Source organism: Macrosteles quadrilineatus, unplaced genomic scaffold (assembly GCF_028750875.1).
Source record: "Macrosteles quadrilineatus isolate MER2022 unplaced genomic scaffold, UCM_ALF_1.0 Scaffold_128__1_contigs__length_305072, whole genome shotgun sequence".
Classification (NCBI taxonomy): domain Eukaryota; kingdom Metazoa; phylum Arthropoda; class Insecta; order Hemiptera; family Cicadellidae; genus Macrosteles; species Macrosteles quadrilineatus.
In genome coordinates, this window is record NW_026542721.1 from 175,888 (window position 1) to 201,632 (window position 25,745).

Consider the following 25,745-nt stretch of genomic DNA (forward strand, 5'->3'; position numbering starts at 1 on the left):
TGTATTATACAATATCTAAATCTATAAAAGGCAAAGCCCTCACTGACTGACTCACTCACTCACTCATCACTAATTCTCCCACTTCCCATTTACCTAGGAGGCTGAAATTCGGTACGCCGATTCTTTGGGCATAAAATAGGAAAACTAAGTAGTTTTTATTCTGATCGGGCTTTCGGGCTCCGCCCCAGTGGCTCTGGAGTTTCCCATGTTAACCTTATGATTTTTCATACTGGAAAGGAATTTCTTAACAGCTGTTTCAATTAAACAAGTTGGTTCTGTTCTATGATGTTCAATAGCATTAAAGTTACAAGGATTACCAACAGGGTGCAGCACTATTATTTTTTTAAATTTCTGACTACAGCCAATTTGCAACCAAAAGGTGAGTGAGCGTAGCGAACGAACTGCAACCAGGACGTAGTTTGAGCCATGCGAACGAGCTCACTTGTGAAGTTAAACGGGGCAAAGCCCGCGGGTACAGCTAGTCATACCATAGATTAAAAGAACCAAATCTTCTCAAATTGGGTTCTGCCTCATTAAAAACGCAGAGATTGAGTATAACTGCAATAAACATTTGATACTTATACGCCAATCCCGTACGAAGAACGGCAGAGGCGGCGTTTAGGGGGGGCCAGGGGGGGCAGTCGCCCCCCCACTTTCATAAGGAATACATATCAAAATTATAAAATAGAATTATATCAACAATAAATCTAGATTTCGCCCCCCCCACCTCTCAAGCCTAATCGCCGCCACTGAAGAACGGGTGCTCAACAAATTAGAAAAATGAAATAGTTTATAAACAAAATAGCCTATTGAAAACTCGGATGATGTATTTACTGTACCTTAAAACAATCTGGTGCTCTTTAATGAAAATAATTAATTTATCATTAGCCATTTTTTCTGATTTCTCATCCAACTCCAACTTGTTATACTGAATGCTTGAAGACCTCTTAAATCTAATTTCTTTTCCATCAAGAGGTTGAAGCACTTTCAAATTATTTTCCTTCAATACTGTATTGTCTTTTTGTTCTCCAACTAGTTGTATGTCTGATATGTGACTTAGCACACTCTTTCCTAGGCTCTTCAAAAGTTTGAAATACTGTATGTTCAGTTTTATTGCAAACATGAAGAATGAATCATTTGCAAAGAATCTTACTGCGACCCAAAATACAGTAACAAACTGCACGAAGACTGTAATTTCAAATTTTATTGCAGCGTGACAGTCGTAAGGACACCAGGTGTCGATCTGAAGCACCTTCTGGCCGTCTTTACCGAAAAACCCTAAGCTTCGTAGCAAAGGTTGGATGGAGAACAGAATCGCTGACATGACCGCAGTGAACAGCCCACACATAACGTAGATCTTGTGGTAACGAACGTCATGACGAGTTGATTTAACAACCGCTTCCTTGTTTATCTCCAGCGAGAGAGAAGTAGCTACATCTTCCAGCATCTTTTTCATATCAACAATCTTCTGGTATTGCAGACGAAAGCACAACGAGTAGTAGAGGGTTAGCAAGTAAGCAATGGTCACAACAAGACTGACCGACAAAGACTCTTTTTGATCAGAAGGGTGAGTAAGAAGCTGATAAACTGTAGCGAGGAGAACACAAAAAATTATAAAGTCTGATAGCAAATAGTAAGCCCTACGTAGTCTACAAGCATCCTCTCCAGGATAAAAGCCTGCTACTCCGTATACTACTTTAAAAGTTTTCATTCCGTCAAAATTTATTATTTTGTCCATTTTGCCCTCCTCGACAACTGATGTTAGATTTCTGAGTGGTCGCATGTCTCAAATGCTTACTTATGCACAACATATTTTCTCTCGATATCCAAGCTGTCATTAGGGTCTGATGGAACTATTGATGGAATATCTACTTGACGAGGGGAAATGAGGAATGAAATATGTAGAAAGTGTTTTCATACATGGGACATTCTCATTAAACTCAAAATTAGTTCATCACAGTTAAAATATGTCTAGTGGTTTAGATAAAATTGTTCATAAATATTAAGAAACAATTTAGTTTATAAGTAAAGTCTTTTATAGATTACATTGATTGATTAATATAGCACTAGTGTACATGTTGCTAGAATTCGAGCAATTGCAAAGTATTGCAGGAGTTATTTCAAAACGAATTGCACAGGTCATATTTACAATGAGTTTAAAAGAGTCAACTCAAAGATTATCGGTGTGTAACTCATGGAGAAATTCACGATGTATATAACGGTAATAAACATTTCCTGTAAATATTTGATCATATTTCGTAACCTGGTATTGCTTTTTAATGTTTTCTACAAACATTTCCTGACTTATAGCCAAATAAGGTTGTCCATGTTTATCTTTTTTATTGATAAACCTAAAGCATTCCGGTCGGTTTTCTCCTTCTCAAAATGCCTCGCTGTACAGGCAATACAGGTCATTGATAGAGGGCCAATTGAGAACGAAAATTCGTTTTGGGGTAGTGTTAGGGCGCATTGGTAACCTAATAGTTGAGATTGTCCAGGGTCAGGTGCTGACTGTGATGAGTTACTACGCCTCCTGTCCATGTTTCGTTGTCGTCGCGTCGGAGGAATTTAAAAGAAAGAAACAAATAAACAAATTATAGCTACACAAAACCACGATAAATGCACAAATTTAAGATACAGCCATACTAACACGATCCGTCTTGGGGGATATGTTTACACAAACTCAAATAGTAAAAAATGTAATGCAATAATATTATACAGCTGATCAGAATGTAAACAATTATGTTCTGCATAAGGATAACGTGGGAACTTTCGAAGCCACTGGGGCAGAGCCAAGGAACTTTTTCAAAAATGTAAGGCCAGTTTGCAAATCTACGCGACACGCTCTTTCCAATGAGACGTCAATGGATAAAATCGGTTAAGAAATGGCGGAGGAGTTCAATCGACAAAGTTTCATGTCGCGTATTAATTATATAGATTACTGAACAAAAAATTATAAAAATGTTATTGTATTCCCTATTTTAGGAATATACTTTTTATTTTTTCATTTTGTTTGAATTAAGCCTCCGAATCACTGATCAATACGTGTACTGGTGAAATTACCTGCTGTCAAGTGATCCTTTTGACCCTGAAAACTAGGTCAAAAGGATCACTTGACAGCAGGTAATTTCACCAGTACACGTACACTTTTTATCTTGCAAACATTTAAATCTATTAATAAATTAACAATAAAAAATACATTCTTGTTTATATTTGTTTCCTATTCAACATATTAAATAATTTTAGAGTTTATAAAATTTTTTTAAAAAGTTGTTTACAAGTTTTTTTTTTATTACTCAAATCTTTGACTATAAAAGAAGTAGTCATTCTATTTCCGTGTAAAATTTATTGACGGTTTTTTCTTTATAGTGAAAATTATTTAAATCACTGATTGTGATTTCTGTAAAATAACCAACATAAAAAAACTAGCCTGAAAAGTCAATTCATTTGTAACTATAGTTAATTTTTAACTAATTTAACAACACATAAGGAAGCTGTTCTAGCTTTAAACCTAGAACACTCTGTGGATGACTGATTCATCTGTTTAAAAAAGATGGTTACAGCTGGTCCATATTGTTATATAAAGGTCAATGGTTAAAACAAATCCAGCAACTATAGTTCGGCCGCTTAGAAAACGTCCTGAGCGCTAATGCTAAACCAATGCTGGAGGAGGTCGCTTTCTAAGCGGCCGAACTATATCAACATTTTAGTGAATTTCCCTGTAGGGAAGTAGCTATTACAGTTGAAAATCCAATCAGGTACAAATGGAAATTTATGTAGTCTGCAGGTATGCTGCAGCAGGGGTAATATCACACAGAACAACGATAAACGTATTCAACAATAATTACCAAAGTAATTTATAAATAAATGACAAATAGTGAATTATCAAATGTTATTGTAAAAAACAAAATGAATAAGTGCAGTACTAGAGTGTGACATGGAGTGAACACGCGCTAGTGACATTGTATTGTAACTGATTAGTAATAACATACATATATTTAAAGATATAAAAAAAAACAGTAACACAGAGATTAAAAAAAATAGTACATTATTATTACAAGCTTTTGCAACCTTCCTTCTTACAAGGCAAAAACGATATGCACAATTTCCCATTGTTAATGATATAATTACTATTAAAGTACTATTAAGTATTAAATTTGTCTTAAAAAAAGTTATCAATTACTTATGTATGTCCAATATGTGATAGGCTATAACGCCATCTATGACAATGACACAACACAAACAGTTGAAATGATACTGCAAATTTCAAATCACGGGGACATTATTTTCTCTAGGGAAATTTTGCACTGACAGCAGTTAAGTTGGCAGCTAGTCGATTGTTGCGGCGTTACCACTTCCACTTCTCAAGTTCCCAGTCCTGCTCTGTGCTGTAGTTGCATGACTCCGCCCGTAGATGGCGTTCACTTCGCTCTCTTCCCATCGCTACTTGGTAAGTTTGTTTATTTGTATTACAATAACGGTTTGAAGACATCTGTTTGTCTCGTTTAGTTTACAGAAGGTAATTTCATTATATTTCAAAAGGGAATATCTCGGTACTGTTTTATAACTACGTGCCCTAATGATGTGAAGGAGTAGTATCGCAGTCTACCAAAATAATATCAAATAAGTTATTATATCACTACTATACACATAAACATACAATTTATGCAAATTTTACATGACTATGACTAAGTGTTTACTCAGGGGATGCTCAAGAAAGCTCCATTAATTACAGTAGGCCTATACCTAACTAATGTATGTCATTGTCACGTTTTTCTTATCTGTGTATTCACTTAAAAATGCATATTATGGAAATAACTGGATACATATTTAATTTCTACTAGAGGTCGTCCAGTGGTCGAAACTCGACCAAAAATATTTAATGTACAGACTTCTTTATTTTCATCCCACACTGTGAATAAAACATGTGATTGGAGTTTCTTCCATTGTTTTGATTTTCTGTTTATATTTCGTTGTTATTTCATCACCAGCATGGCAACCCATAAGATCCATGTTAATTTTTTCAAAATTTTAGATTGATTTTTTGTGCTTATTTTTGGGCTTATTTTAATTTATAAAGGGATCCTGCACATCTACAGGTAAATATCTTTCCAACAGTACGGTATGCGTAGATTTTCCCTGCGATGCACACGAGCTGAGAAAAAAGGTTTTAAAGAAACATGCTTGCCTATTAATATATAGATGTGTATGACCATCAGCATTGACTATTTTATTCAAAACGTTTGTCAATTAGATTACAGATACCCATATGACATATTTATTGAGAAACTAAGACTTGGCGAAGCAATAGAAAAGCACAAATTGACAGACAAAAGTGTGTGCTGTGACTTCACTTCACATTTTATTATACTGACCGAACAAAGTTGGACGCACTACCCAACAAAGGCAACATATGAACCGCATTTTAAACATAAAATAACTAACCTCGTACTCGTTGGATTCGCGATCGCCATTGGCACAAATCATACATTAATCACACATATATTTACCGTAAAACAACTTATTAGGACAATTTTAAGTTTTTGTGGTTTTGTGCCTAGTTTTTGTTTTGTTTTTTACCAACATCCCACCTTTAATAGCAAAATATAGAACGATTTATTCTCAAACGTTTTCTTTTGTTTCAGGTTTAACTTAGGGTATAAAGTACTTACTGTAAATACTCAAAACTAAGAGAAAAAATAAACGCTTTCAGACTTTTCTGCATTGTCTTGCAGTGTCTGAAGTCAATGGCCTAATTTACCTTGGTCGCTGCCGGCACAACAAACTTGTCTGCCGACGACCTAGTTGTCGATGCTATGATATGATAACAGATGATTTGAGCCTCTAGTCTATCTCTTATCTACAAAGCCTGCCGTCGGCGTCGCGTCACTGTTGTCGGTGTCTTGCTGCTATCGAAACTTCAAAAAATAGAGTCTGAACGAAGGATTAATAATTGAAGACTTTTAAAGATATTTTTGACCGATCCTTTGTATAGGTAGCAATTATACTAACTTATTATTATCGGAAAATGAGCTGGGTTAAAATGTGCAACATTTCTTTTTCTTTGATGATTCTTAAAAGCAACACATATGAGGACACACAAAAAGGATAAAAATATAATTAGCCTAATTCAAATTTTATTTATTTATTTATTCCAACGACAATATATCACCAATTTACAATGTGGATACAAGAAGCCTATGTGGTAACAACATGCATTTTAACAGAAAACTTAACAACTAACTTAAATCTATGGCAGGATCAGAGCAACATTGGTAACAGGAAATATAATCATGACTAGGAAAACAATAATTAACAATGAAGTACAAAATAATTGTGAAAAAACAATAACAATAAAGGTAAGAATTTGGACTGGCAATACAGTTAAGCAATCGATCAGCAAAAGCAAGGTAAATCTTTGGCTAAATGTTCATAATATCGTTATCCAAGCATTGGAAGTTGAATATTTTTTTTTTATCAAATTGGCCATTACTAAGATTCGTGATTAACTGCAGTACTACCATAGATGAAGTAATGTACTACTGTATACAATAATTTCATCTCATGCATACAATAAAACAGAAAATTAAGTTTAAAACTCAGGGACATAAGTCAATAATTCCAATATAGTAACGCATATAGTAAATATAGTATAAAGCATGGCTGTTTTGAAACTAGGCAAAACTATCAGTTGTCACCTTGTTCGACACAATCACCGATATAACTATCGTTTGGAAAAAGGTAGGGTACTACTGGTACTAAAAGTACTATACTTTGTACTAGACAAATGGCGAAACAGCAAACCCTTTTTACGATTAAAACAGTAGTTTAAGAGATTTCTGTTTTAATATGGTTCGTGCTTTATGTTATACCAATTATATTTTGTCAAACGAATGTCCTTTTTCTCGTGAATTGAGTGTTTTGAATCATCAAAACGTGGCGTTGACTTCGCAGCGGCCGTGTCTCGTGCTCAGTTTCTGAGAAGCTTGTTAATCTCGCAACAATGGTTGACCTTGAGGTCACACAGATGTGCTCCACCTCCCCCCCCCCATGCTAACAGCTGATCCAGGTAACAAACCATGCATGACCTCTGGATTCTATCTATCATCCTTAAATTTTAGCCGAACAAAGTGTACGGAATTGATTATGAATAAGTTAAAATACAACTTAAGGCGTATTTTGTTTGTTAAATAATGTAGGCTAGGCCTTTTAGACTTTTACCTGGGCAAAATTAATAACAAAGCAAAACCAACTGGAATGTGTTAGGCATGCTTCCCTTAACATTTTGTGAAAATTCCCAACTTTTCCCACTGTAGCAAAATCCGCCATCTTGGAAAATGGCGGACAATCTGTAAAACACTGCAAGGTTCCACTTAAAAACTTATTGTTCCCAAACCATTCCATCTAGAAAAGTCTAGTTAGTCTTAGATTCTTCGGCATAATATTATCTACAAGAAAATACCATATTAAATGATAGTGATATGATTTTTAATAGTGAAAAAACAAATTAAACTTTAAAATATGTAAAAAAATAAGACATATTCTTACTTTTTGGGGGTTTTTGCCATTATTATTGAGGAAATGCAGATTTTACCTTCAACGATCATGTAGAGCTTTAAATTCCGCTTCATTTCCATGTATAATATAACAATGTTTGAGCAATATTGACGTAATTGGCGAGTGTCAAAGTACACTCTCATGTAACGCAACTGTGGGACCAAAACGTATATATTGTGGTTGTATAAAGTGGCTTAATACTTCAGTTCTGGCGGGGAACATGCAACACTTGAGGTGGTAGCATAGTATAGAAGTCCCTGAACGTAAAACTGCCCAGACCCCAATTTTTAAAGACCTAGGTCGTCCGTAATGACGTCATCAAGATAGCGGGTGTAAAAGGATGCAAGGGTCGCCATGAATCGGTTATTATAACCTCCAATTGCCTGAACCGATTTTAATGAAATTTGGCATACAAGTGCTTGAATACATTATCTCAGCCCAGGTTGTCTGTCAATGGTCGAATTTGATTAAGTCGTTTCAAAATGGCGGCCGTTAATAATTAAAATAATACAAATGTAACAGTTTTTTGTGTTTTCAACTCCCTCCAGAGATCTGCATCAACCTATTAATTTTCCTTGCAATCACAGGTTGTGATGCCTTCTCTACTTTTCATGGAATTGGTTCCCCCACCACAGCAAACCTGCAGACCAAGTGAGTTCCATTTGCCTATTTTGATATTCAATTAAATCTATTTCAATAACGTTCGTTTTTATGAGTACCCAGGTTTGCTGCCACAGGGAGAGTTATAAAGTGAGTTTTTATTAATATAATAATAGTTTAGTTTATAAATAAATTTGCCCAGTTTCATCAAAATATATCTACAAACAAGCAAACTAAAACAGTTTATTTATTATCCGTAAGAATAATTTTAAATTTACAATTCTTTGAATTATCTCCGTAACCAATAGCCATGCAAAAAAACATCAGTATACTAAATTATTTGTTTGCCTAAGCTCTTCACAATTTTTTAGAGATAAATTAGGGATTTCTATGTTTTGATGGTCAAAAATGAGAAAACCCAATTTTTACCCCATAAATCACCCCAACCATCCCGTTCCCATGGTCCGGTCAAGCTGGTTCGTGAACTTATTCGAAGAAACGTAGGTTTACACAATTGTACAAAATTTCATCGAAATCGGATCATTTTTGTGTGATTTATTGTGCCAACGGACACACACATAAACAGGGTGTTCAAAAACACCTACATACCAATTTTAGGGAAAATAATTACCTTGGTCCAATTAAAAATTTCAAAATGGCAGGCATTTTAATTTTTAAAATCCAAATTACTGAAAATGGCAGATTGTATGAAAAAGCGTCAAGAAAACTTTTGGTTAGCATTTAAATTTCCTATCAAACTACTTCCAGTTCAAAACGATCGAATAAAAATAATTTAAATATTAAGTCTTTTAGTTGTAAATTGAAGAAAACCTGGCTAGCTTAGTCTCATTCCGACTATATTCACAACTAAAATCGTGATATATCAGTCATTTCTCTTAAGATTTTTTTTAACTTGGTATCGTTTGATAGGGAATTTTAAATGTTAAACAGAAGTGTCCATGACACATTTTCATAAAATCGTCAATTTTCAATAATTTTGTATTTAAAAATTAAAAGAACGCCATTTTAAATTTTTGAATTGGACCAAGGTAATTTTTTTACCTAAAATTAGCATATTCTACCTTTACAAACATAGCAAGTTTCATAAAGTTCAATCAAAATAATCCAAAGATGAAAATTTTAATAAAAAATTACAAAACAGTGGATATCTGAATGAAACTATGTTCTTCTTATTTTGGCACAAGGGATCAATTTGTAAATTTTGTTCCTACCCTTTTTGAACACGCTGTTTGTATAAATGTGTGTCCGTTAGGAAAAAATATCCGATTTTGATGACATTTGGTACAAACGTGTAAACCTACGTTTCTTCGATTAAGTTCGCGAACAGGCGTGATCGGACCATGAGAACGGGGTTTTAGGCGGGATTTAAGGGGTAAAAATTGGGGTTTCTTATGTTTAAACCTCAAAACATGACATTCTCCAATTTATCTTAAAAAAATTCCAAGATCTTGAAAACAAACAAAAATAATTTAGTATATTGTAGTGTATTTGTACGGTTATAGGTTACGGAGAAAGCTAAATTTTTTTTTATTATTCCCATGTTATTCTTACGGAGAATACATAAAATGTTATAGTTTGCTTGTTTATGAATATATTTTATGAAACTTGGCAAATGTATTTATTTTAAACTTTGCTACTATTATATAAATAAAAAACTTGCTTTATTACTCTCCCTGTAGCAGCAAACCCAGGTACTCATGAAGTCTAATGTTATTGAAATATATTTAATTTAAAATCAAATCAGGCAAATAGAAACTCACTTAAGTCTGCAGGTTTGCTGTGGTGGGGGTATTTTGCCAATTCCATGAAATTTTGAGACGGCATCACAACCTGTGATTGCAAGGAAAATTAATAGGTTGATGCAAATCTCTGGAGGGAGTTGAAAACACAAAAAACCGAAACATTTGTATTATTTTAATTATTGATGGCCGCCATTTTGAGATGACTTAATCAAACTAAACCATGGGCATCCTGGGCTGAGATAATGTATTCAAGCACTTGTATGCCAAATTTCATTAAAATCGGTTTTATAACCGATTCATGGTGACCCAGCATCCTTTTACAGCCGCCATCTTGGTGACGTCATTACGGACGACCGAGGTCCTTAAAAATTGGGGTCTGGGCAGTTTTACGTTCAGGGACATCTATACTATGCTACCACCTCAAGTTGCATGTTCCCCGCCAGAACTGAAGTATTCTGCCACTTTATACAACCATACAACCACACTATATGCATTTTGGTCCCACAGGTGCGTTACATGAGAGTGTACTTTGACAGTCGCCGTTTACGTCAATATTGCGCAAACATTGTTATATTATATATAGAAATGAAGCGGAATTTGAAGCTCTACATGTTTGTTGCAGGTAAAATCTGCATTTACTCAATAATAATGGCGAAAACCCCAAAAAAGTTAGAATATGTCTACTTTTATTTACATATTTTACAATTTAATTTGTTTTTTCACTATTAAACGTCATATTACTATTATTTAATATGATATTTTCTTGTAGATAATATTATGGCGAAGAATTTAAGACTAACTAGACTTTTCTAGATGGAGTGGTTTGGGAACAATAAGTTTTTAAGTGGAACCTTGCAGGGTTTATAGATTGTCCGCCATTTTCCAAGATGGCGGATTTTGCTACAGTGGGAAAAGTTGGGAATTTTCACAACATGTTAAGGGAAGAATCCCTAACACATTTCAGTTGGTTTTGCTTTGTTATTAATTTTGCCGAGGTCAGGCCTAGTTTTATGCTACTGGTCTTAGACTAATGATAACAATGGTATTTAAACATGCACGTATTTCTTGGGTGGACACAAATTTTACAACTTTAGCCAATCCTCATTTCCCCTAACAACAGTTTTGTAACAGGCCAACAGGCCAAGAAACTGATGACGTACTGGAGAAAAGTTGAGCTAATTTTTAAAAACCTTAGTGCGTTTCGTTATGAAACTCTCGTTTGGACGAAACCCTCTGCCTGGCTCGAAAATCAGTACACCCCTTTCTGGCCTTTCCCCAAAAGGACCAGTAAAGTGAGTTTTTAGTAAAGTTACCCAATTCATGCACCAGCCGTTTTCTTGGTCAATACTGTGGTCGGGTGAAGCCTACCTACTTCAGTTACACTGCCTGGGTGGCCTACTGGCCGTATATGGAAACAACATGAACCAGCTGTGCAATCGGAACATGAATCAGCTGTGCTGCCCCCAACATTCAACATCCAACCAAGCCTCTGGTATATTGGAGTAGGAAACAAACATAAACGAACTGATGGTGGCTCCTCCAAAGATTAAACATGTTCGAATGTAGATTATCCTTTAATATCAGCTGAAGAAAATGTAAAAGTATGTTTATTGTACCCTTGAGCGCGTGATGACTTTAATTTGTTTATAGGTTACCGACAACACTTTAGTCTCAAAGGATCTGAGGGAGAGAAAAATGTATCTTTAATCTGCTGCAAAAAATCGTATCATCATCATTACTATAAGCTAAGATCACCAACGACCATCTCATCAGTAAACGAATCACTATGTCACCACTCAGCTATACTTTTATTATATACACATAACACAAACAGCACACCAACAAAATCAAAATGTGACATTTAAGGCTCTGATAACACTAGACTTGATTATTATTCCATCACAGGGACAGAAGTGCTCGAAATCGATCAATGATCCGTTGATCTATTTACACTCTAAGGGACGAGCCTGTTCGTGTAGGCCACTCTGCTATATCTATGTAAATTCTGTAAGTGTTGAAACGCTCCCTGTGGTTGGATGGTTGGATACACCCATCACATCTCCGCTATAGTTGTGTTTACATCACTTAGTGTCTAGCCCGCAACATAGTTCGAGGTCAGTATAGTCAATTACTTGCACATTTTATGTTTAGTAAGATGAAATCTCTCACAGAAGGGCTATTTAGCCTCACATACATTGGACATGTTTCCTAACTTAACTCCAGTGTGTGTTGGAGTTGGATGGAATGGATTTAAGTGGTATTCCGTAGCTTCTATTATATGTAGTAGTTTGTAGCGGCTCGATTTGATCACTATCATGCCAGAGGACGTCACTGGTTCATAAAATCAAAAAGTCGTAAAATATTGTATAGGCATGTAAAAAGAAGACATAAACACGCTCAAGCCGTGTGCTCCCACTATCTCCGCGTTCCGCCACCTCCGAACCCAAATCTGTCCCGCCACCTCCGAACCCAAATCTGTCCCGCCACCTCCGAACCCAAATCTGTTCCGCCACCTCCGAATTCTTGAGTGACCCTTATAAAACCGCCACTGCCTGCGTTGTTAGCTGTCATTGCATCCACGGCTGCGAAGCCCCGTGGATGGAAGATTTAATGAAAATTTAACCCGTGGGTTAGATTAGGTTAGGTCAGGTCAGGTTAGGTTAGGTTAGGTTAGGTTAAGTTAGGTTAGGTTAGGTTAGGACGGAAAGTCTTAACGCAGGAAGTAACCAAGGATTATAGGGGTCACTCTGAAATTCGGAGGTAGCGGTACACGGAGGTGGCGGGACGCGGAGATAGCGGGAGGTCACCGCTCAAGCATTACCAGACAATAGACATAAACATATTTCGAAATTCGCTTGAAAGCTGATTCTCAAGGATTATAATTAGATTACCTTGTTTGTTTGATCCATGCTTTAACTAATTTTTACAAAACAGTCTCATCTATAGGCCTAAACTCTTGTTTGGCTTAGGCTTAGGCTATATGGAATCACATGCTGCAGCTGCGGTGCTCCCCCATGTCTGGGGAATTACTGGTCATTATTCATTAGTTCATAAATATCACAATATGAACTGATAAGATGTGGCGTGTCGAGCATATGGAATGGTTTGTCAATATAATAGTTGAAGCTCAACATTAACGACGTCAGTTTTATTGAGTTGTGTCAGTCACATGACGTAAGACGTCATAAACCAACTGATACACAACTGGATGACTCACAGATGCTCTTTACATTAGCTAAGGCTGCTCTCACTTTCTCTAATATGTAAAACAAACAATGGTTAATCAATTAATGGTTCTTAATATTACATTCAAGCTCACCATATTAATTTCGTCAAATATCTGTCAGAAAAGCGCATCTTTTCTCATGAACCTCAATTCACTTGATTTTTAACCGGTAACACATTTTTTACTGAACTAGAACGTCATCAGGTGTTAAAACATATAGTTTTAAATACTGGGTGTTTCAGTTTTATATTTTGGGTATGTGGATCAGAGCTGGCGGTTTTATGTTGTAATTACACAGATATTACCGTCTGACGTCATAAATTTAATGTTTGCAACGTCAACGTCAACAAGTTTGCAAAATCATTTTCGTTGAATGGTTGAGTTACTGTCATAATTTGACAGTGTGAAAAGTCCTACGACCTCATTATATGTGTACTCTATACTGTAATAGCAAAATCTTAATTTCTCTGTGCTACTACTCTAGTGATATGGCATTGAACTCGGAGAATTTTGCTTTGCACGTGCACGTGATATATTTGTCGTGTTTTAGCTAGTGATAAATGACACACAGTCAAGTCCAACGTTATCTATTTCTCGTGCGTGCCACTGACAAAGCACAGGCCAAGGCCGCTTTTGTTGCATTTGCGGCTTCTTTTCGTCTGACGAATTCCTGATAACCTAAACCGGAATAATATATCATTTCTGGGAAGTGGGAACCTAAGCAGTGGCGGTGATAAAAATTCCGCGCCCCTCCCCCAATAATCTATAAAACATTATCACAGGTATTTTCACCTAAGCTTGCACTTAATGGTCTTGGCATGGAATCTCCCGGGACACAGAGGCGTCATGATCGTCTTCCATCATCGCCGCAAAATCCTGAATATCTTCATAAGTCGCAGACATATTATCATTCCTCAGTGACAGGGACAAAATCATTAATACTTTCCACAGTCACAGAAACATTATCATTGTCTACCATGATTGCAACCAAAGGCATCTCTTGCTGTCGTGTAGAGACTTCATCGTCGGCTACAGCGATCGCGGTCAAATCCTCATCTCCCGTGGTGACGGAAACATAATCTTTTTCCGCAATCGTAGCAAATCCTAAATATCCCCCGCTGAAAGAGAAACGTCATCGCCGTCTTCTGTGATAGCGTCAAAATCTTAAATACCTCACACGGTCATGGAAAAATTAATATCGTCTCCCACTATTGCAGCAAGGCAAAATCCTCGACGTCTCCCGCGGTCGCGTGGACATCATTATCGTCTTCCGCAATCATGGCGTAATATATTACAGATATTACTCCTGCTACGTTAAAACTAGTGCTGAAAATAAGAGTTAAGTGTGTGTTAAGTTTAAACAATCACTAGTTTTAAACAATCACCTCTCTTAGAGGTTACGTTCTTGTTTATAACCACTCATACAGTATAATCAGCTGGATGGTGTCCGGTAAAACTCCTTATTAACAGTACTGGGTCCCCCCGTCACTAGCGCCGCGTCGCTAACACGACCATCCGCGTTCGCGTTGGCATTGGTTGGCAGCGCCCAGCATCTGGCCAACGCGGATTCACCGGCGACATTGGGTAGCGTCCGTACGGTATGACTAGCTCCATAAGAACTAAAGAACCCCATTTCCGGGTTGGAGACATGGAGAGGCTTCAACACGACGGAATCAACGCTGAGGCAATAGCGCTCCTATGATATGGGCCTAAATGGATCATGATCATGGATCCTTGGTATAGTGGCTATTTTTGTAAAATTCTAGTTCTGTCTGTTCACTGTTCAGTAGTTTTTACATGATTGAGTAACACACACACACAGGTAGACACCATTATATTTTTGTTTACAGTAGTAGTATAGATTAATACTAGCACCCATAATTTGTCACAATGATATGAGAGTATTTGAACAGACATTTTCAAACAATCAAAAGTCTAAAGTATGTTTAGTCATTATATAAACCATGTTAAAATCTGAATAGTAATGTATGATTTTTGTTTCCATGAATGTTTCAGATACTATGGATTCTGTTGAATTCTGCCATATTCTACATCACCTACCAAAAGTATCTTCAACCTCAGTATTTTCATCTTCAGTCAATGCTCGGGGTAAGTTAATTATTTATGAACGTGGCATTTTTTAGCGAATTTCCCGATAGCGAAGCAGCAATACCATAGATGGCAGGTAAGACCTAGACCTGGGACCGATTATTTTTTTCATTTTGGTATCTCCAGAGGCCATAAAACCACTAAGTAAAATTTTTACATGTGTTCGTAAAAGTGACAACTTGAGTAATGTTGGCCCAAATTTGATGGAAGGTGTGTAAGGTGTGGGATAGACTAGAGAGTTTGCGAACCAGCAAGGGATCGTAGGAACAGGGATATCACGGGGTTTGACATCTTTGATTTTGTGTTGATTGGTAACTTGATTGGGGTTTGGAACTGTTCCCTTACAAGTCACGTAAAAATTCCAGTGACGTTAAACACACAAAAAGGAGTAGGCCTAATATAAAAGGGATTGAACAGTATCACTTATTAGGTACAAGGTGGATTTTAAGCTTGTTATTTCTACAACCTCAATGAAGCAGCCTTAAGTTGCAATAGAAAAATATAGATTTGGTTTAGAATAGTAGGCCTATAACCATTTACTTTTAAATACTGAAGTTTATCAATTGGTCTATCAGTAGTAAAAAGGTAACTTTTATAGAATCAGGACCAAATGTTTCTGAAAGCTGTTGGTAAGTAAATTTTTGGTTGGTTTTTTAATTGATTGGAACACACAACTTGGCCAAACAGGCTATGTATTTCTTTTTTGTTGTAACTGGTTTCATACAAGATTAATAACTTACTAATCATGAAGTGTTGTCCCAGAGAGGCCTCTGCATCTCCCGGGCTTCAGCCACAGTCATCAATCTCAACTCAGCCCTCGTGCTGCTCCCTGTCTGCCGAGGGCTCAACTCACTGCTTTACCGCTTACTGAGCAGAGTCTCCAGAACTCTCCTTGCACTCTGGCTCGCTCGCCTCAAGTCAATCCACATCACACTAGCTCTGACCATTGTGGTTGCAGCAGGTAAACTTAATGATTAGGATGTCCGATTTATTTTTAAGTATGGTGGCCCAAATTGGATCCTTAAGTGTCAAAACCATATCAAGACGTGAGACATCTCAAACGAGTTAAGATGCAGTTTCAGCTTATAGTGTCAGTTAATAAGGTTTTTAAATTTATTTGGGGAAAATTCTTAGATCATATATATAGTCTGTATTCAATCCTTTAAACCTAAAAGATAAAATACCCCCGCCGCAGCAAACCTGCAGACTTAGCGAATTTCCATTTGCCTGATTGGATTTACACTAGAATGTCTCCTTAAAAATATCACATTTGTTCCCTATTTAAACAGAATTAGTTTAACGAGTACTTAGGTTTGCTGCAACAGGGAGGGTAAAAAGGTATTTTTTTTTGTAAAATGTAATAGTTTAGTATGAAATAAATGCATTTTCCAAATTTGATTAAAATATGTTCATAAACAAGAAAACTACAACAGTTTTCATTTTCTCCATAAGAATAACATGGGAATTTTAAATTACACTATTTTTGAATTTTCTCCGTGATTGTTAGGCATACAACAGCGCTCCAATATACTAAATTATTTGTTTTTTTAAGGTCTACAAAATGGTTTAGTAAAAATTGTGAAAATTTGTGTTTTTAGGGTCAAAAATGGGAAAAACCTATTTTTACCCCATAAAACCCCCCATAAACCCCCGTTCCCATAGTCCGATCATGCTGGTTTGCAAACTCATTCAAGTTTATCCCGCCTTACACCTTCAAACCAAATTTTATCAAAATCAAACAAAAATTACTCGTGCGGATGGACATATATAGATATATAAAAATTTGAAAGAATGGTGTTTTTGGCCTCTGGGGACATCAAAATGAAAAAGTAAATCGGTCCCGGGCCTAGGTCTTACCATGAGACCTACGGTAATAGCTACTTCCCTATAGGGAAATTCGCTAAAGACTTCCCTATAGGGAAATTCGCTAAATACTTCCCTATAGGGAAATTCGCTAAAAAAAAACAAGAAGAAAGAGCAGAAACATTTGAGCTCGATATAGACAAAATCCTGCTTTAATAAAAATTAACCTTCATGCAAACATAATTTTTTTACAGAGTTTTTTGTTTATTTGGGTTTTTTGTGTAGTTGTATAAAAAATAATCGTAGTTATCCGAGTTTACTTTTTAATTGTTACTTACTTTTCACAAAACCAAATTTTTTTTTTGTTTCTTCTCAAATCCGCTAGCTCTGTTTTTTCTATGTAATGCGGGGATAGAATTTTCTTACTTATAAGTTACTGGATCACTGTGTTGATTTTCTCTTATTTTACCCTTTTTTCATATCTCTTTAAGATAAAATTTGAGAATAGGAATTTAGTCCTGGCAAGACAACCATTCACCCAGTTGCTTTTCAGCAAGTACCTAGGGGAGTGTGAATGAAATTAAGACGCAATATTAAATGTCTCTTTTGTGTGCCCGTTCTACGCACAGGGATCTTGTAGTCAGTTGAAACCTTCTTATATTCAGAACAGCAGTTGGTTTTCGTATATATTTCCAGATTTGCTGGCAAAACTATTATAGGACGTTTGATAAACCTTAGAAAAAACAATACATATAAAATTAAATTCCATGTTGATGGCCCCTGGATTACTATAAATGACCATAATATTGTGTAATAATTACCTCATTAAGTAATCCAAATGTTGTTAAATGACTAAATGAGGTTAAAAACCTAAATGTTTCACCGTTAATAAGGCATCCTCAGGGTACAAATACATAAAAGAAATTACTGTCACATGCACACATTAAATAAACAACACAAAACAAACATGTAGATAGGCCTATCACGTGACGGTCCCGGCGCAGGTAGTAGACTGCAGCTTCAGACTCCTTCCTCATTGTTGTCCACCTTATCAGCAGGACAAAGGTCAGGTGGTCGGTTACTTGGGTTTATTAAAACATTGAAGATAAAGTGTGAACGGAACTGCAGTTTTTCATTGAGGATTTTATGTCCACTTGCGGTGTTGTCGTAGTATAATTTGTAGATTTCAAATAGTGTTTAATTTACTACCTTTTCTGCATAATGTAGCACCTCTAGACCGTCAGCGTTATGAGTAGGATTGGTGACCCATATAATTCTGAACAGTGTACAGACAAAACTCCAATTTTGTTTATATAGATAATTATTAAAATTTAAGTTACACGTGAATTATGTTTAGCATTACCAAGTTAGGTACATTTGTTACAAGTTTTAAATAGCTATATATAATCTGCATAAAATCTGTTTCAGTGGTCCATTCTGCAGCTCACTTTGTAAATTCAGCGAACTTCTCTCAACATTACGATGCTCATCACCCTGAGATAAACTGGGCGAAGTACAAGGGACAAGTTAGTAGAAAACCCTTACAATACATTTTAACATATCTCATTCAAATTAACCTGCTCAATGTAGTTCCGAAATCATCAAAGATAGCTCTTTGAGCCTCATGAATAATTAATTTAATCATGCCTACTTATTTTTATTATCCTCATCTTGGAAGTACACAAAAATTCATATTTTTATCAAACGAGGGATGCATACCATGAAGCAACATGAGTAAAAAACAAAAAAACTCACAAATAATCCACACATCCAATCAACTTTCAACTGAGCGATCCACTGTTTATCACGGTGAGCCTCTCTTACCAAACTGTGCTTCACCAATAATTCTATTGATGAGAAAATTTTATTTTTCCATTCAATAGGTGAGGGAAAACGTAAAAGGTAGGTAATTAAATCAATAAGTCTCTTTCAATCCTTATTTAAGTAGGTGATTATTTCCTTGCACGGGTAGGACCGAGGCGCGCATGGTACCTCTGCGCTCCTCGATTCCGTCTCCCAAGCGCCCCGTCTCCCCGCCGAGCAGGCTATCTGTCACAATCTGACAGTAAAAGCAACGAACTGCGGTAAAGGCGTGTGCCCAATTGAGCATTGTAGATGATCAGCACTGGAATGACGTTAATTAATTAGCTAGCTGTTACGCACAGGCTTCACCCCGTTTGACTTCAAAAGTATTAAAAACTATTGATCGGTTAAGTTATAAAAATACTTCAGACCTAAAAGATGAATTGCTAATTAAATTTAATTCCTGAAATGGCAATCATGTAATGGTTGAATCATCATAATAGTTAGATCTAATTGTAAACTTATGTTTGCTGCGTTGCAAAACTTTAGTCATGTATATTGACTGCTTGTCTTAAATGTGTGTTGTATGACGACCTTCAGCAGAAGCGACCCACATAGCACCGAATATTTATTTGATATCAAATAGCTATCAAATTTTTGACATTTGAATATCAAATTGATATTCACGAACATTCGTTTGATATCAAATAAACGTTCAATTTAGGTTCAAACGTCACTCAATTTTACATCAAATAAATATTCAAATTGAATATAAAATAAATATCAAATTTGACATTCATAAATTTATTGGTAAAATATAATAAAGAGAATATGATTGAATTTACATTCACATTTTAAATATGATGGTGATAAATATTATTTTTGACATTCGAATATTAAATTAATATTCGCGAACATTCATTTGATATCAAATAAATGGTCAATTTAGGTTCAACCTCACTTAATTTGACATTAAATAAATATTAAATTGAATATCAAATAAATGTCTCATACATTTATTGGTAAAATATGTTTAGAAGAATTAGGTTGCATTTTTTCACATTTCAAATTTCATGGCGATTAAAATAATATCAGTTCAGACTTCTTTACTGTTCTTACCTTGATTTGACTTATTATTCTGAAGTTATAGGTAGTTTGTTAAAGTTCTTGGGTGACCCAAAAATGTAAATATAAATATATATTTCTTATTTGACAAAACATTAACAAAAGTATCACAAAACATATTTGTTTAAAACAAAATTGCATTCAAGGAAAACATTTTAAAGAAAAAACTTTGTTTGTATGATAAAATAAGTTTAATTAAAAATTATTTAAACACAAATATAAAAAAGATATGTACAATTTACAAAAAAAATAATTCTGGTCTTCTTCATCTCCCAAACGTCCTTCTTGAGTTTTCTATTGTTCCTGTAAAAGAGGTTCAACAGAGTTATTTTCTAAGACAGCTATAGATAAAATATAATATGTTAGACAAGGGGTCTCCAACCCTTTTTCCTCGGTGAGCACTTTTTTGTCTAAAAACGCCACCGATTTAGCGACTAACGTTAATTGTTCGCTACTCTATCGAATCACAACATCATCTACTATCGATGCGATTGTAGTTGTCGTTTGTCACAAGGTAAAGGCTTTTTGTGATACGGACGAAATGAGAGCATTCTATTATAAAATTAAAATGTCGTAACCTAACCAAATTAACCAAACTTGCTGATTGTGAAAAAATTGAATTAAGGTTTACTACGGACAAAATGAGAGCATTCTATTATAAAATTAAACTGTCATAAGCTAACCTAACTTGCTGATAATATAAAAAAATATACAAGATAAAAATTGAATGAAGATTAGATTTAACAAGGTTAGGTTTGCAGCCATGGAGAAGGTAAAAAGTTTTTTTGAGCATACGTCAATAGTATAGGATAAAGTAAATAAGTTTGCCAAATTTTATCAAAATCTATCCATAAACAAATAAACTACATAGTTTCCTTTTTTAATAATCTAAAATATAGTTCTGTTCATAAAATAAAATTATAAATGCCTCTAATTCTAACGAAAAATGTGCAATTAAGAAGTAATCACATTCTAAGCTAAATCTTTGACAAAAAGTTCAATGATTTTTTAGTGAGAATAGGCTATAAAATTTGACACTTAAAATGTCAGCTAGTTTAAGATTTCAATTTGTAGTTCTACCAATTAGGATCAATTAAAAATATATATATTTAAATTAATCTGCCGCTACTTGACTACTACTAATATTCCCCTAGGCCTATTGAGAAAAAATTAGCAAGTGAGAGACATTTACTATGTTCCTATTTAAATACGTTAACCTGCCAACTTGGAGGGTATTGTACACAAATTTTGTTGAATGGGGAAGAGACAGTTAATTGCTCTTAATTATGGTATGAGCCGCGAGGTAAATAAATATCCCATGGCTGAGCCTGCATTCATTGACAAAGTTCTCTTTTTACACCTCAAGGAAATCACGGTCAACAATGAAGGGTGTTGCTGGGATTGCAAAAGACAATCACGGCACCGTCGAGACTGCAGTATAATATGCTCGTGAGTCTTGGCGAGATCACGGGAGATGATCACGATATAGCTGAGACCACCTGACCACACGTGTTTACGCAATCGTGGGAGAATATAATTGGTGTTTGCTATAAAAAATAATCATTTTCAAAAACGTATGCTGGCTTTCTGCTGGCTGGAATAAAACTGCACGAGGGCCGGATGTAGCTCGCAGGCTGTAGGTTGGAGACCCCTTCGTTAGGCATTTTTAAGACCTATTTTTTTACTATACCTGTACTTTATAATTGAATTTGTCGATAAGGCATTGAGTTCTTGACAATAAAGAAAAAAGAGATGGATAAAACCGCAGATTAAGTTTTGCTCATTTGCATAGCCTGTCACTGAAAATTCACAATTTGAAAAGAAAACATCACAGTAGTTAGATGTCGGCCTAATCTGTTAATTATAATAAAATTTAAGTTCTATATTAGGTAATTAGATAAGCAATCTTTTCTTTAACCTAAATTATAAATAACACAATAAATTTACCTTGCATCAATCCTAAACTTTGCTGGGCGAAGCCAATTCTTGATTATAGTAGCAACAACATATATTTCCATTACACCACGATCCTAGTGTTCTTGCGTACCGGTTCTGCCTCTGTATAAAAGAGATTAGTATTAGCACTAGAATTTGTATATATTTTAATTTTCCTGATCAACACCCAGGATAGCCTACAACTAGGTACACATATTAAATTGTTAGTGAAATCTATTTTATATTTTGATGGCATTTGCTTCTTTTGAGTAGCCTTGTTAAAGCTAAATCTAAATCTGAAAATTGAAAATTTTGACCTAGGTAGTGGTAAAAGTAATCCTCCGTCACTTGAACGGACAAATATTGGGGTGAGCACTGACTGAAATGAGTGCAACGGTCGGATGTAGTTTGGTGTGTGTATAGGCCTATGTGTGCGTTTAAAAAAATTCAACTAATACAGTTTTCTTTTACACAAGTTAGCACTGCCGGAATATTTATATAGTGTAAATCAAAGACTTCCTATATAAGTGGGTCACAAAAAAGAGAAACTCTCTTAACTGTGTGATGAACCTTAGGCTACGTTATTACCCAATAGGTACCTATCATGAATTAGGTTGTGTTTTGGTGGTAGAGCCTAACTTATCTACAGTTCCTAAGAGAACCTGCGATATATTATCGGACGGTATATATATCTGATTTGATATTAATATTGCAAAACCAATTCACCAAATCTGCAAATCATAACTCAATTTGATGTTTACATAGTGAAAAAAACATAGGGAACGATGTATTGAATCGGATAATTATTGATATATAATGTTATTCATCCGATAATATATCGCAGGTTCTCTGCGGAACTGTACCCGTTATGGCAAAAAAGACATACACAGTCATGGCGAATCAAACAGAAAATTGAAATAAAAACACCTAAGATTGAAACTTTATTTTAACTTATTTTAACTTTGAGAAAACCTAATTGAAATATATGTATGTCTACCTATTATTAATGTCTGATTGTAAATAAAAAAAAAAAAACTTACGCAAGATAGCTGGCTTCAGATGCAGATTGCAAAAGAAAAATTTATTCCTCCTTCCCAGCCTACAGGCTGCTAGACAGCCACTTTGTCACTCGGGAGAATTGGTACCGTAGGCAAATTATTCACTGCTACCAAATCCACCAAAGCTGCAGAGTTATCAACTGAAACAATGGAGAGAAAACTAATTTTAGTTAAATTCATGCATACCTTTCTCTGGCCTAAATATGTATCAAGATTAGTTAGGCCTAATCATTGGTTGGTAAAGGAAGCAGACAACAACTAAAATACAAAAGACTAAGAGACAATACAGGGGTAGACTTTCGTATCTGTTGTCAAAAACAACCGAATGAAAATATCGATCGTTATAGCCTATGTTCATTCAGTTGTTTTTGACAACAGATACGGAAGTGTACCCCAATTCAGTTTAAAAGGAAAATGGATTTCAAATAGGCTAGGCTATTTCTTTTATAATACCGGTAAATTGTAACCTGGTTGAGGTAGAATATGTTAGGCCTAGGCTAGCCTAAATTAAGTTAACTTATTCTTGATGGTGAATTTACATAAACTTAAGTTAGTGACTGACGTAAAATATAACCCACATAACTTAGTAATATTTCAAAATTAGCCTAACAAGGTATTTCAACACAGTATGGTATTCCATTTGCCTTGTAAACCAGTAAGTTAGTCCTACGTACTAGCCTATATATTGAACACTATTTTCATCCGGAAGTTGCCCTTTGAAGCTAAATAAACTACTGGTTCAGTAAGAACTAAGCAAGCCGCCTAACTTAGTAGCTTACGCCTAGGCCTAATTAGTATGCAGAAAAATACTTCCTCTAAAACAGATTGCCTATTTTGAGGTTTCAGATTTATCTATTTATACTTAAGTTAAGGTATTAGGAATGATAAGTTGGCCAATTTAATTTGTACAGTAGCTTAACTTAGGTCTAGGTAAGGCCAAGGCCTAAAATACGTCTATGTTACTAGGTATAGTGACTTATACTTACATACTCCAAGGATCAAAACGTGAAAAGATGTTCGGTGTAGGTTATGCCAATACCCAGTCACAAAAATAACAACTCTAAACTAACAGTAACACACACTAAACAAAATATCAGCACACTTAAGTTAACTGATTTGAGGTTATGTCTTGTTCTTGAATCTTGATACTCTTGTTGCTTCCATAGTTTATTTTCACTACTTGTGTAGCCTACTCAACAAGTTAGTTGTCATAGGTACATTTTACATAAATCGTGTACTTTCCCTCAAAAGGGGCAATTTGTTGGTTAATAAATAAATAAATCCACACCGTGAGTAAACTGGCCACCACTGGTCGCGCGACGGATTTTGTAATTTGTTTTGTATTGTAATGTTTTGTTTTGTTTGCTGAGTTAGGTTAGAATTAAGTTGGTGTTTTGTCTTCAGTCTTCCTCTCTTCCTTTCATACGAATGGGCCAAGTCAAGCTCAAACTAGATACTTAACATATTTTTAGAGTTATATTACACTTAAAAAAATTTAAATTTACGTTTGGTTTAATTTACTAGTAAAAATAAAATTATATGGCCAATCGTTAAGAGTTTGACTTTTTTATTAATAAACAAAACTTTAAAAAAAGCTGTGTTTCCTATTCACTCTTCTTGAAATGTGTAGTAAGCCTAGATTCAGAAAAATATCAGATGTTCCAACAACTCCCCCCCCCCTCACCGCGAAAAGTCAAAATCCATCATCAATTAATTAAAAATTACAGTGTTCAGTGTTCCTTCCTATTATTAATTATTGTGAGATAATTAATACAAACTGGGGCCCATTTCATAATAAAGTACAAACTAATATTATTAGTAAATCAGCTGATTGCCCAATGCAAATCTAATGGAAATAACAAGTTAAAAGTTGTAACTTGTAACTTGTAGTTTATTATGAAATGGGCCCCTGTAGGCTGGGGACTAATTCTTTACTCTAAAAAATTTAAAAAGTTAAATCTAAATAATTTTAAAACTAGTATATTTGGAAATTTTCAAAGAGAAAATCAAATTTTTAACATTAAGAATATTTAGATAATATTCTAAATTTGATGTTATTTGACTTTGATATTTTGAAGATACAATAAATATTCAAAGTTTGACATTGTTTGACTTTGACATTTTGAACATTAAATGAATATCAAATAAATATCAAATTTTTGATTTGACATAGTTTGATATATTGAACGTTTATTTGATATCAAATAAATATTCTGTGCTATGTGGGGATGTTCCAGTCCTTGTAATGCCTGATGACAGCTCTAGAGCGTGCCATTGTGCCAAAATTTAGTTGCCACTGCAATCAATTAATAAGACTACCAACAATATACTTATTATTTACCTCTTATATTAGTATGTATACCTCAGTAATCCAGAGGCTACCCATTTTGAAAATTGATATAGGACTACACATTCCTTACACAAAGTCCGCGGAACTGCTCAAAGAACAATAATTAATGTGTTTGTTTTTTAGAAGTCCGACAAACTTTGAGCCTTCTAAGGGGAACTCAATAAGTAATTTAGTCTTACATGTCCAACAACTCAGGGGCAAAATCTATATAGATTTTATTTGTGACTATCATGAGCTTTTCAATTATCAGGCTTATCTGGTTTGTAGAGTTCTACGGTACCCAGTTTAAAGAGTTTGTTATTATTGATAAGTTACCATTTTTGTTAGTTGCCTTTTGTTCGTATGTCCATCATGAACTTGGCAACCTACAAATAAAAGAAACTTAATTATTATCTGTTTGTTATAGTTGACTTTTC

The 25,745-nt window shown here is 35.0% G+C and overlaps 1 protein-coding gene and 1 long non-coding RNA gene across 3 annotated transcripts in view; one reads left to right on the forward strand and one right to left on the reverse strand.

Moving 5' to 3' along the window:
- Positions 1–4,392: 4,392 nt before the first annotated feature.
- Positions 4,393–25,745, forward strand: part of LOC128982138 (NADPH oxidase 4-like) — a 35,382-nt gene continuing 14,029 nt past the window's right edge. For both annotated transcript variants that reach the window (XM_054401186.1, XM_054401187.1), the window contains exons 1-4: positions 4,393–4,450; positions 15,163–15,255; positions 16,018–16,216; positions 18,487–18,584. In XM_054401186.1, the coding sequence (XP_054257161.1) occupies positions 4,415–4,450; positions 15,163–15,255; positions 16,018–16,216; positions 18,487–18,584 (426 nt within the window). In that variant the 5' untranslated portion in view covers positions 4,393–4,414. The remainder of the gene's footprint in view (positions 4,451–15,162; positions 15,256–16,017; positions 16,217–18,486; positions 18,585–25,745) is intronic.
- Positions 20,256–23,095, reverse strand: LOC128982139 (uncharacterized). The gene is made up of 3 exons (XR_008489540.1): positions 22,962–23,095; positions 21,934–22,044; positions 20,256–20,289 (listed from the first exon to the last, which is right to left on the reverse strand). It is a non-coding gene; the product is annotated as an uncharacterized LOC128982139 (long non-coding RNA).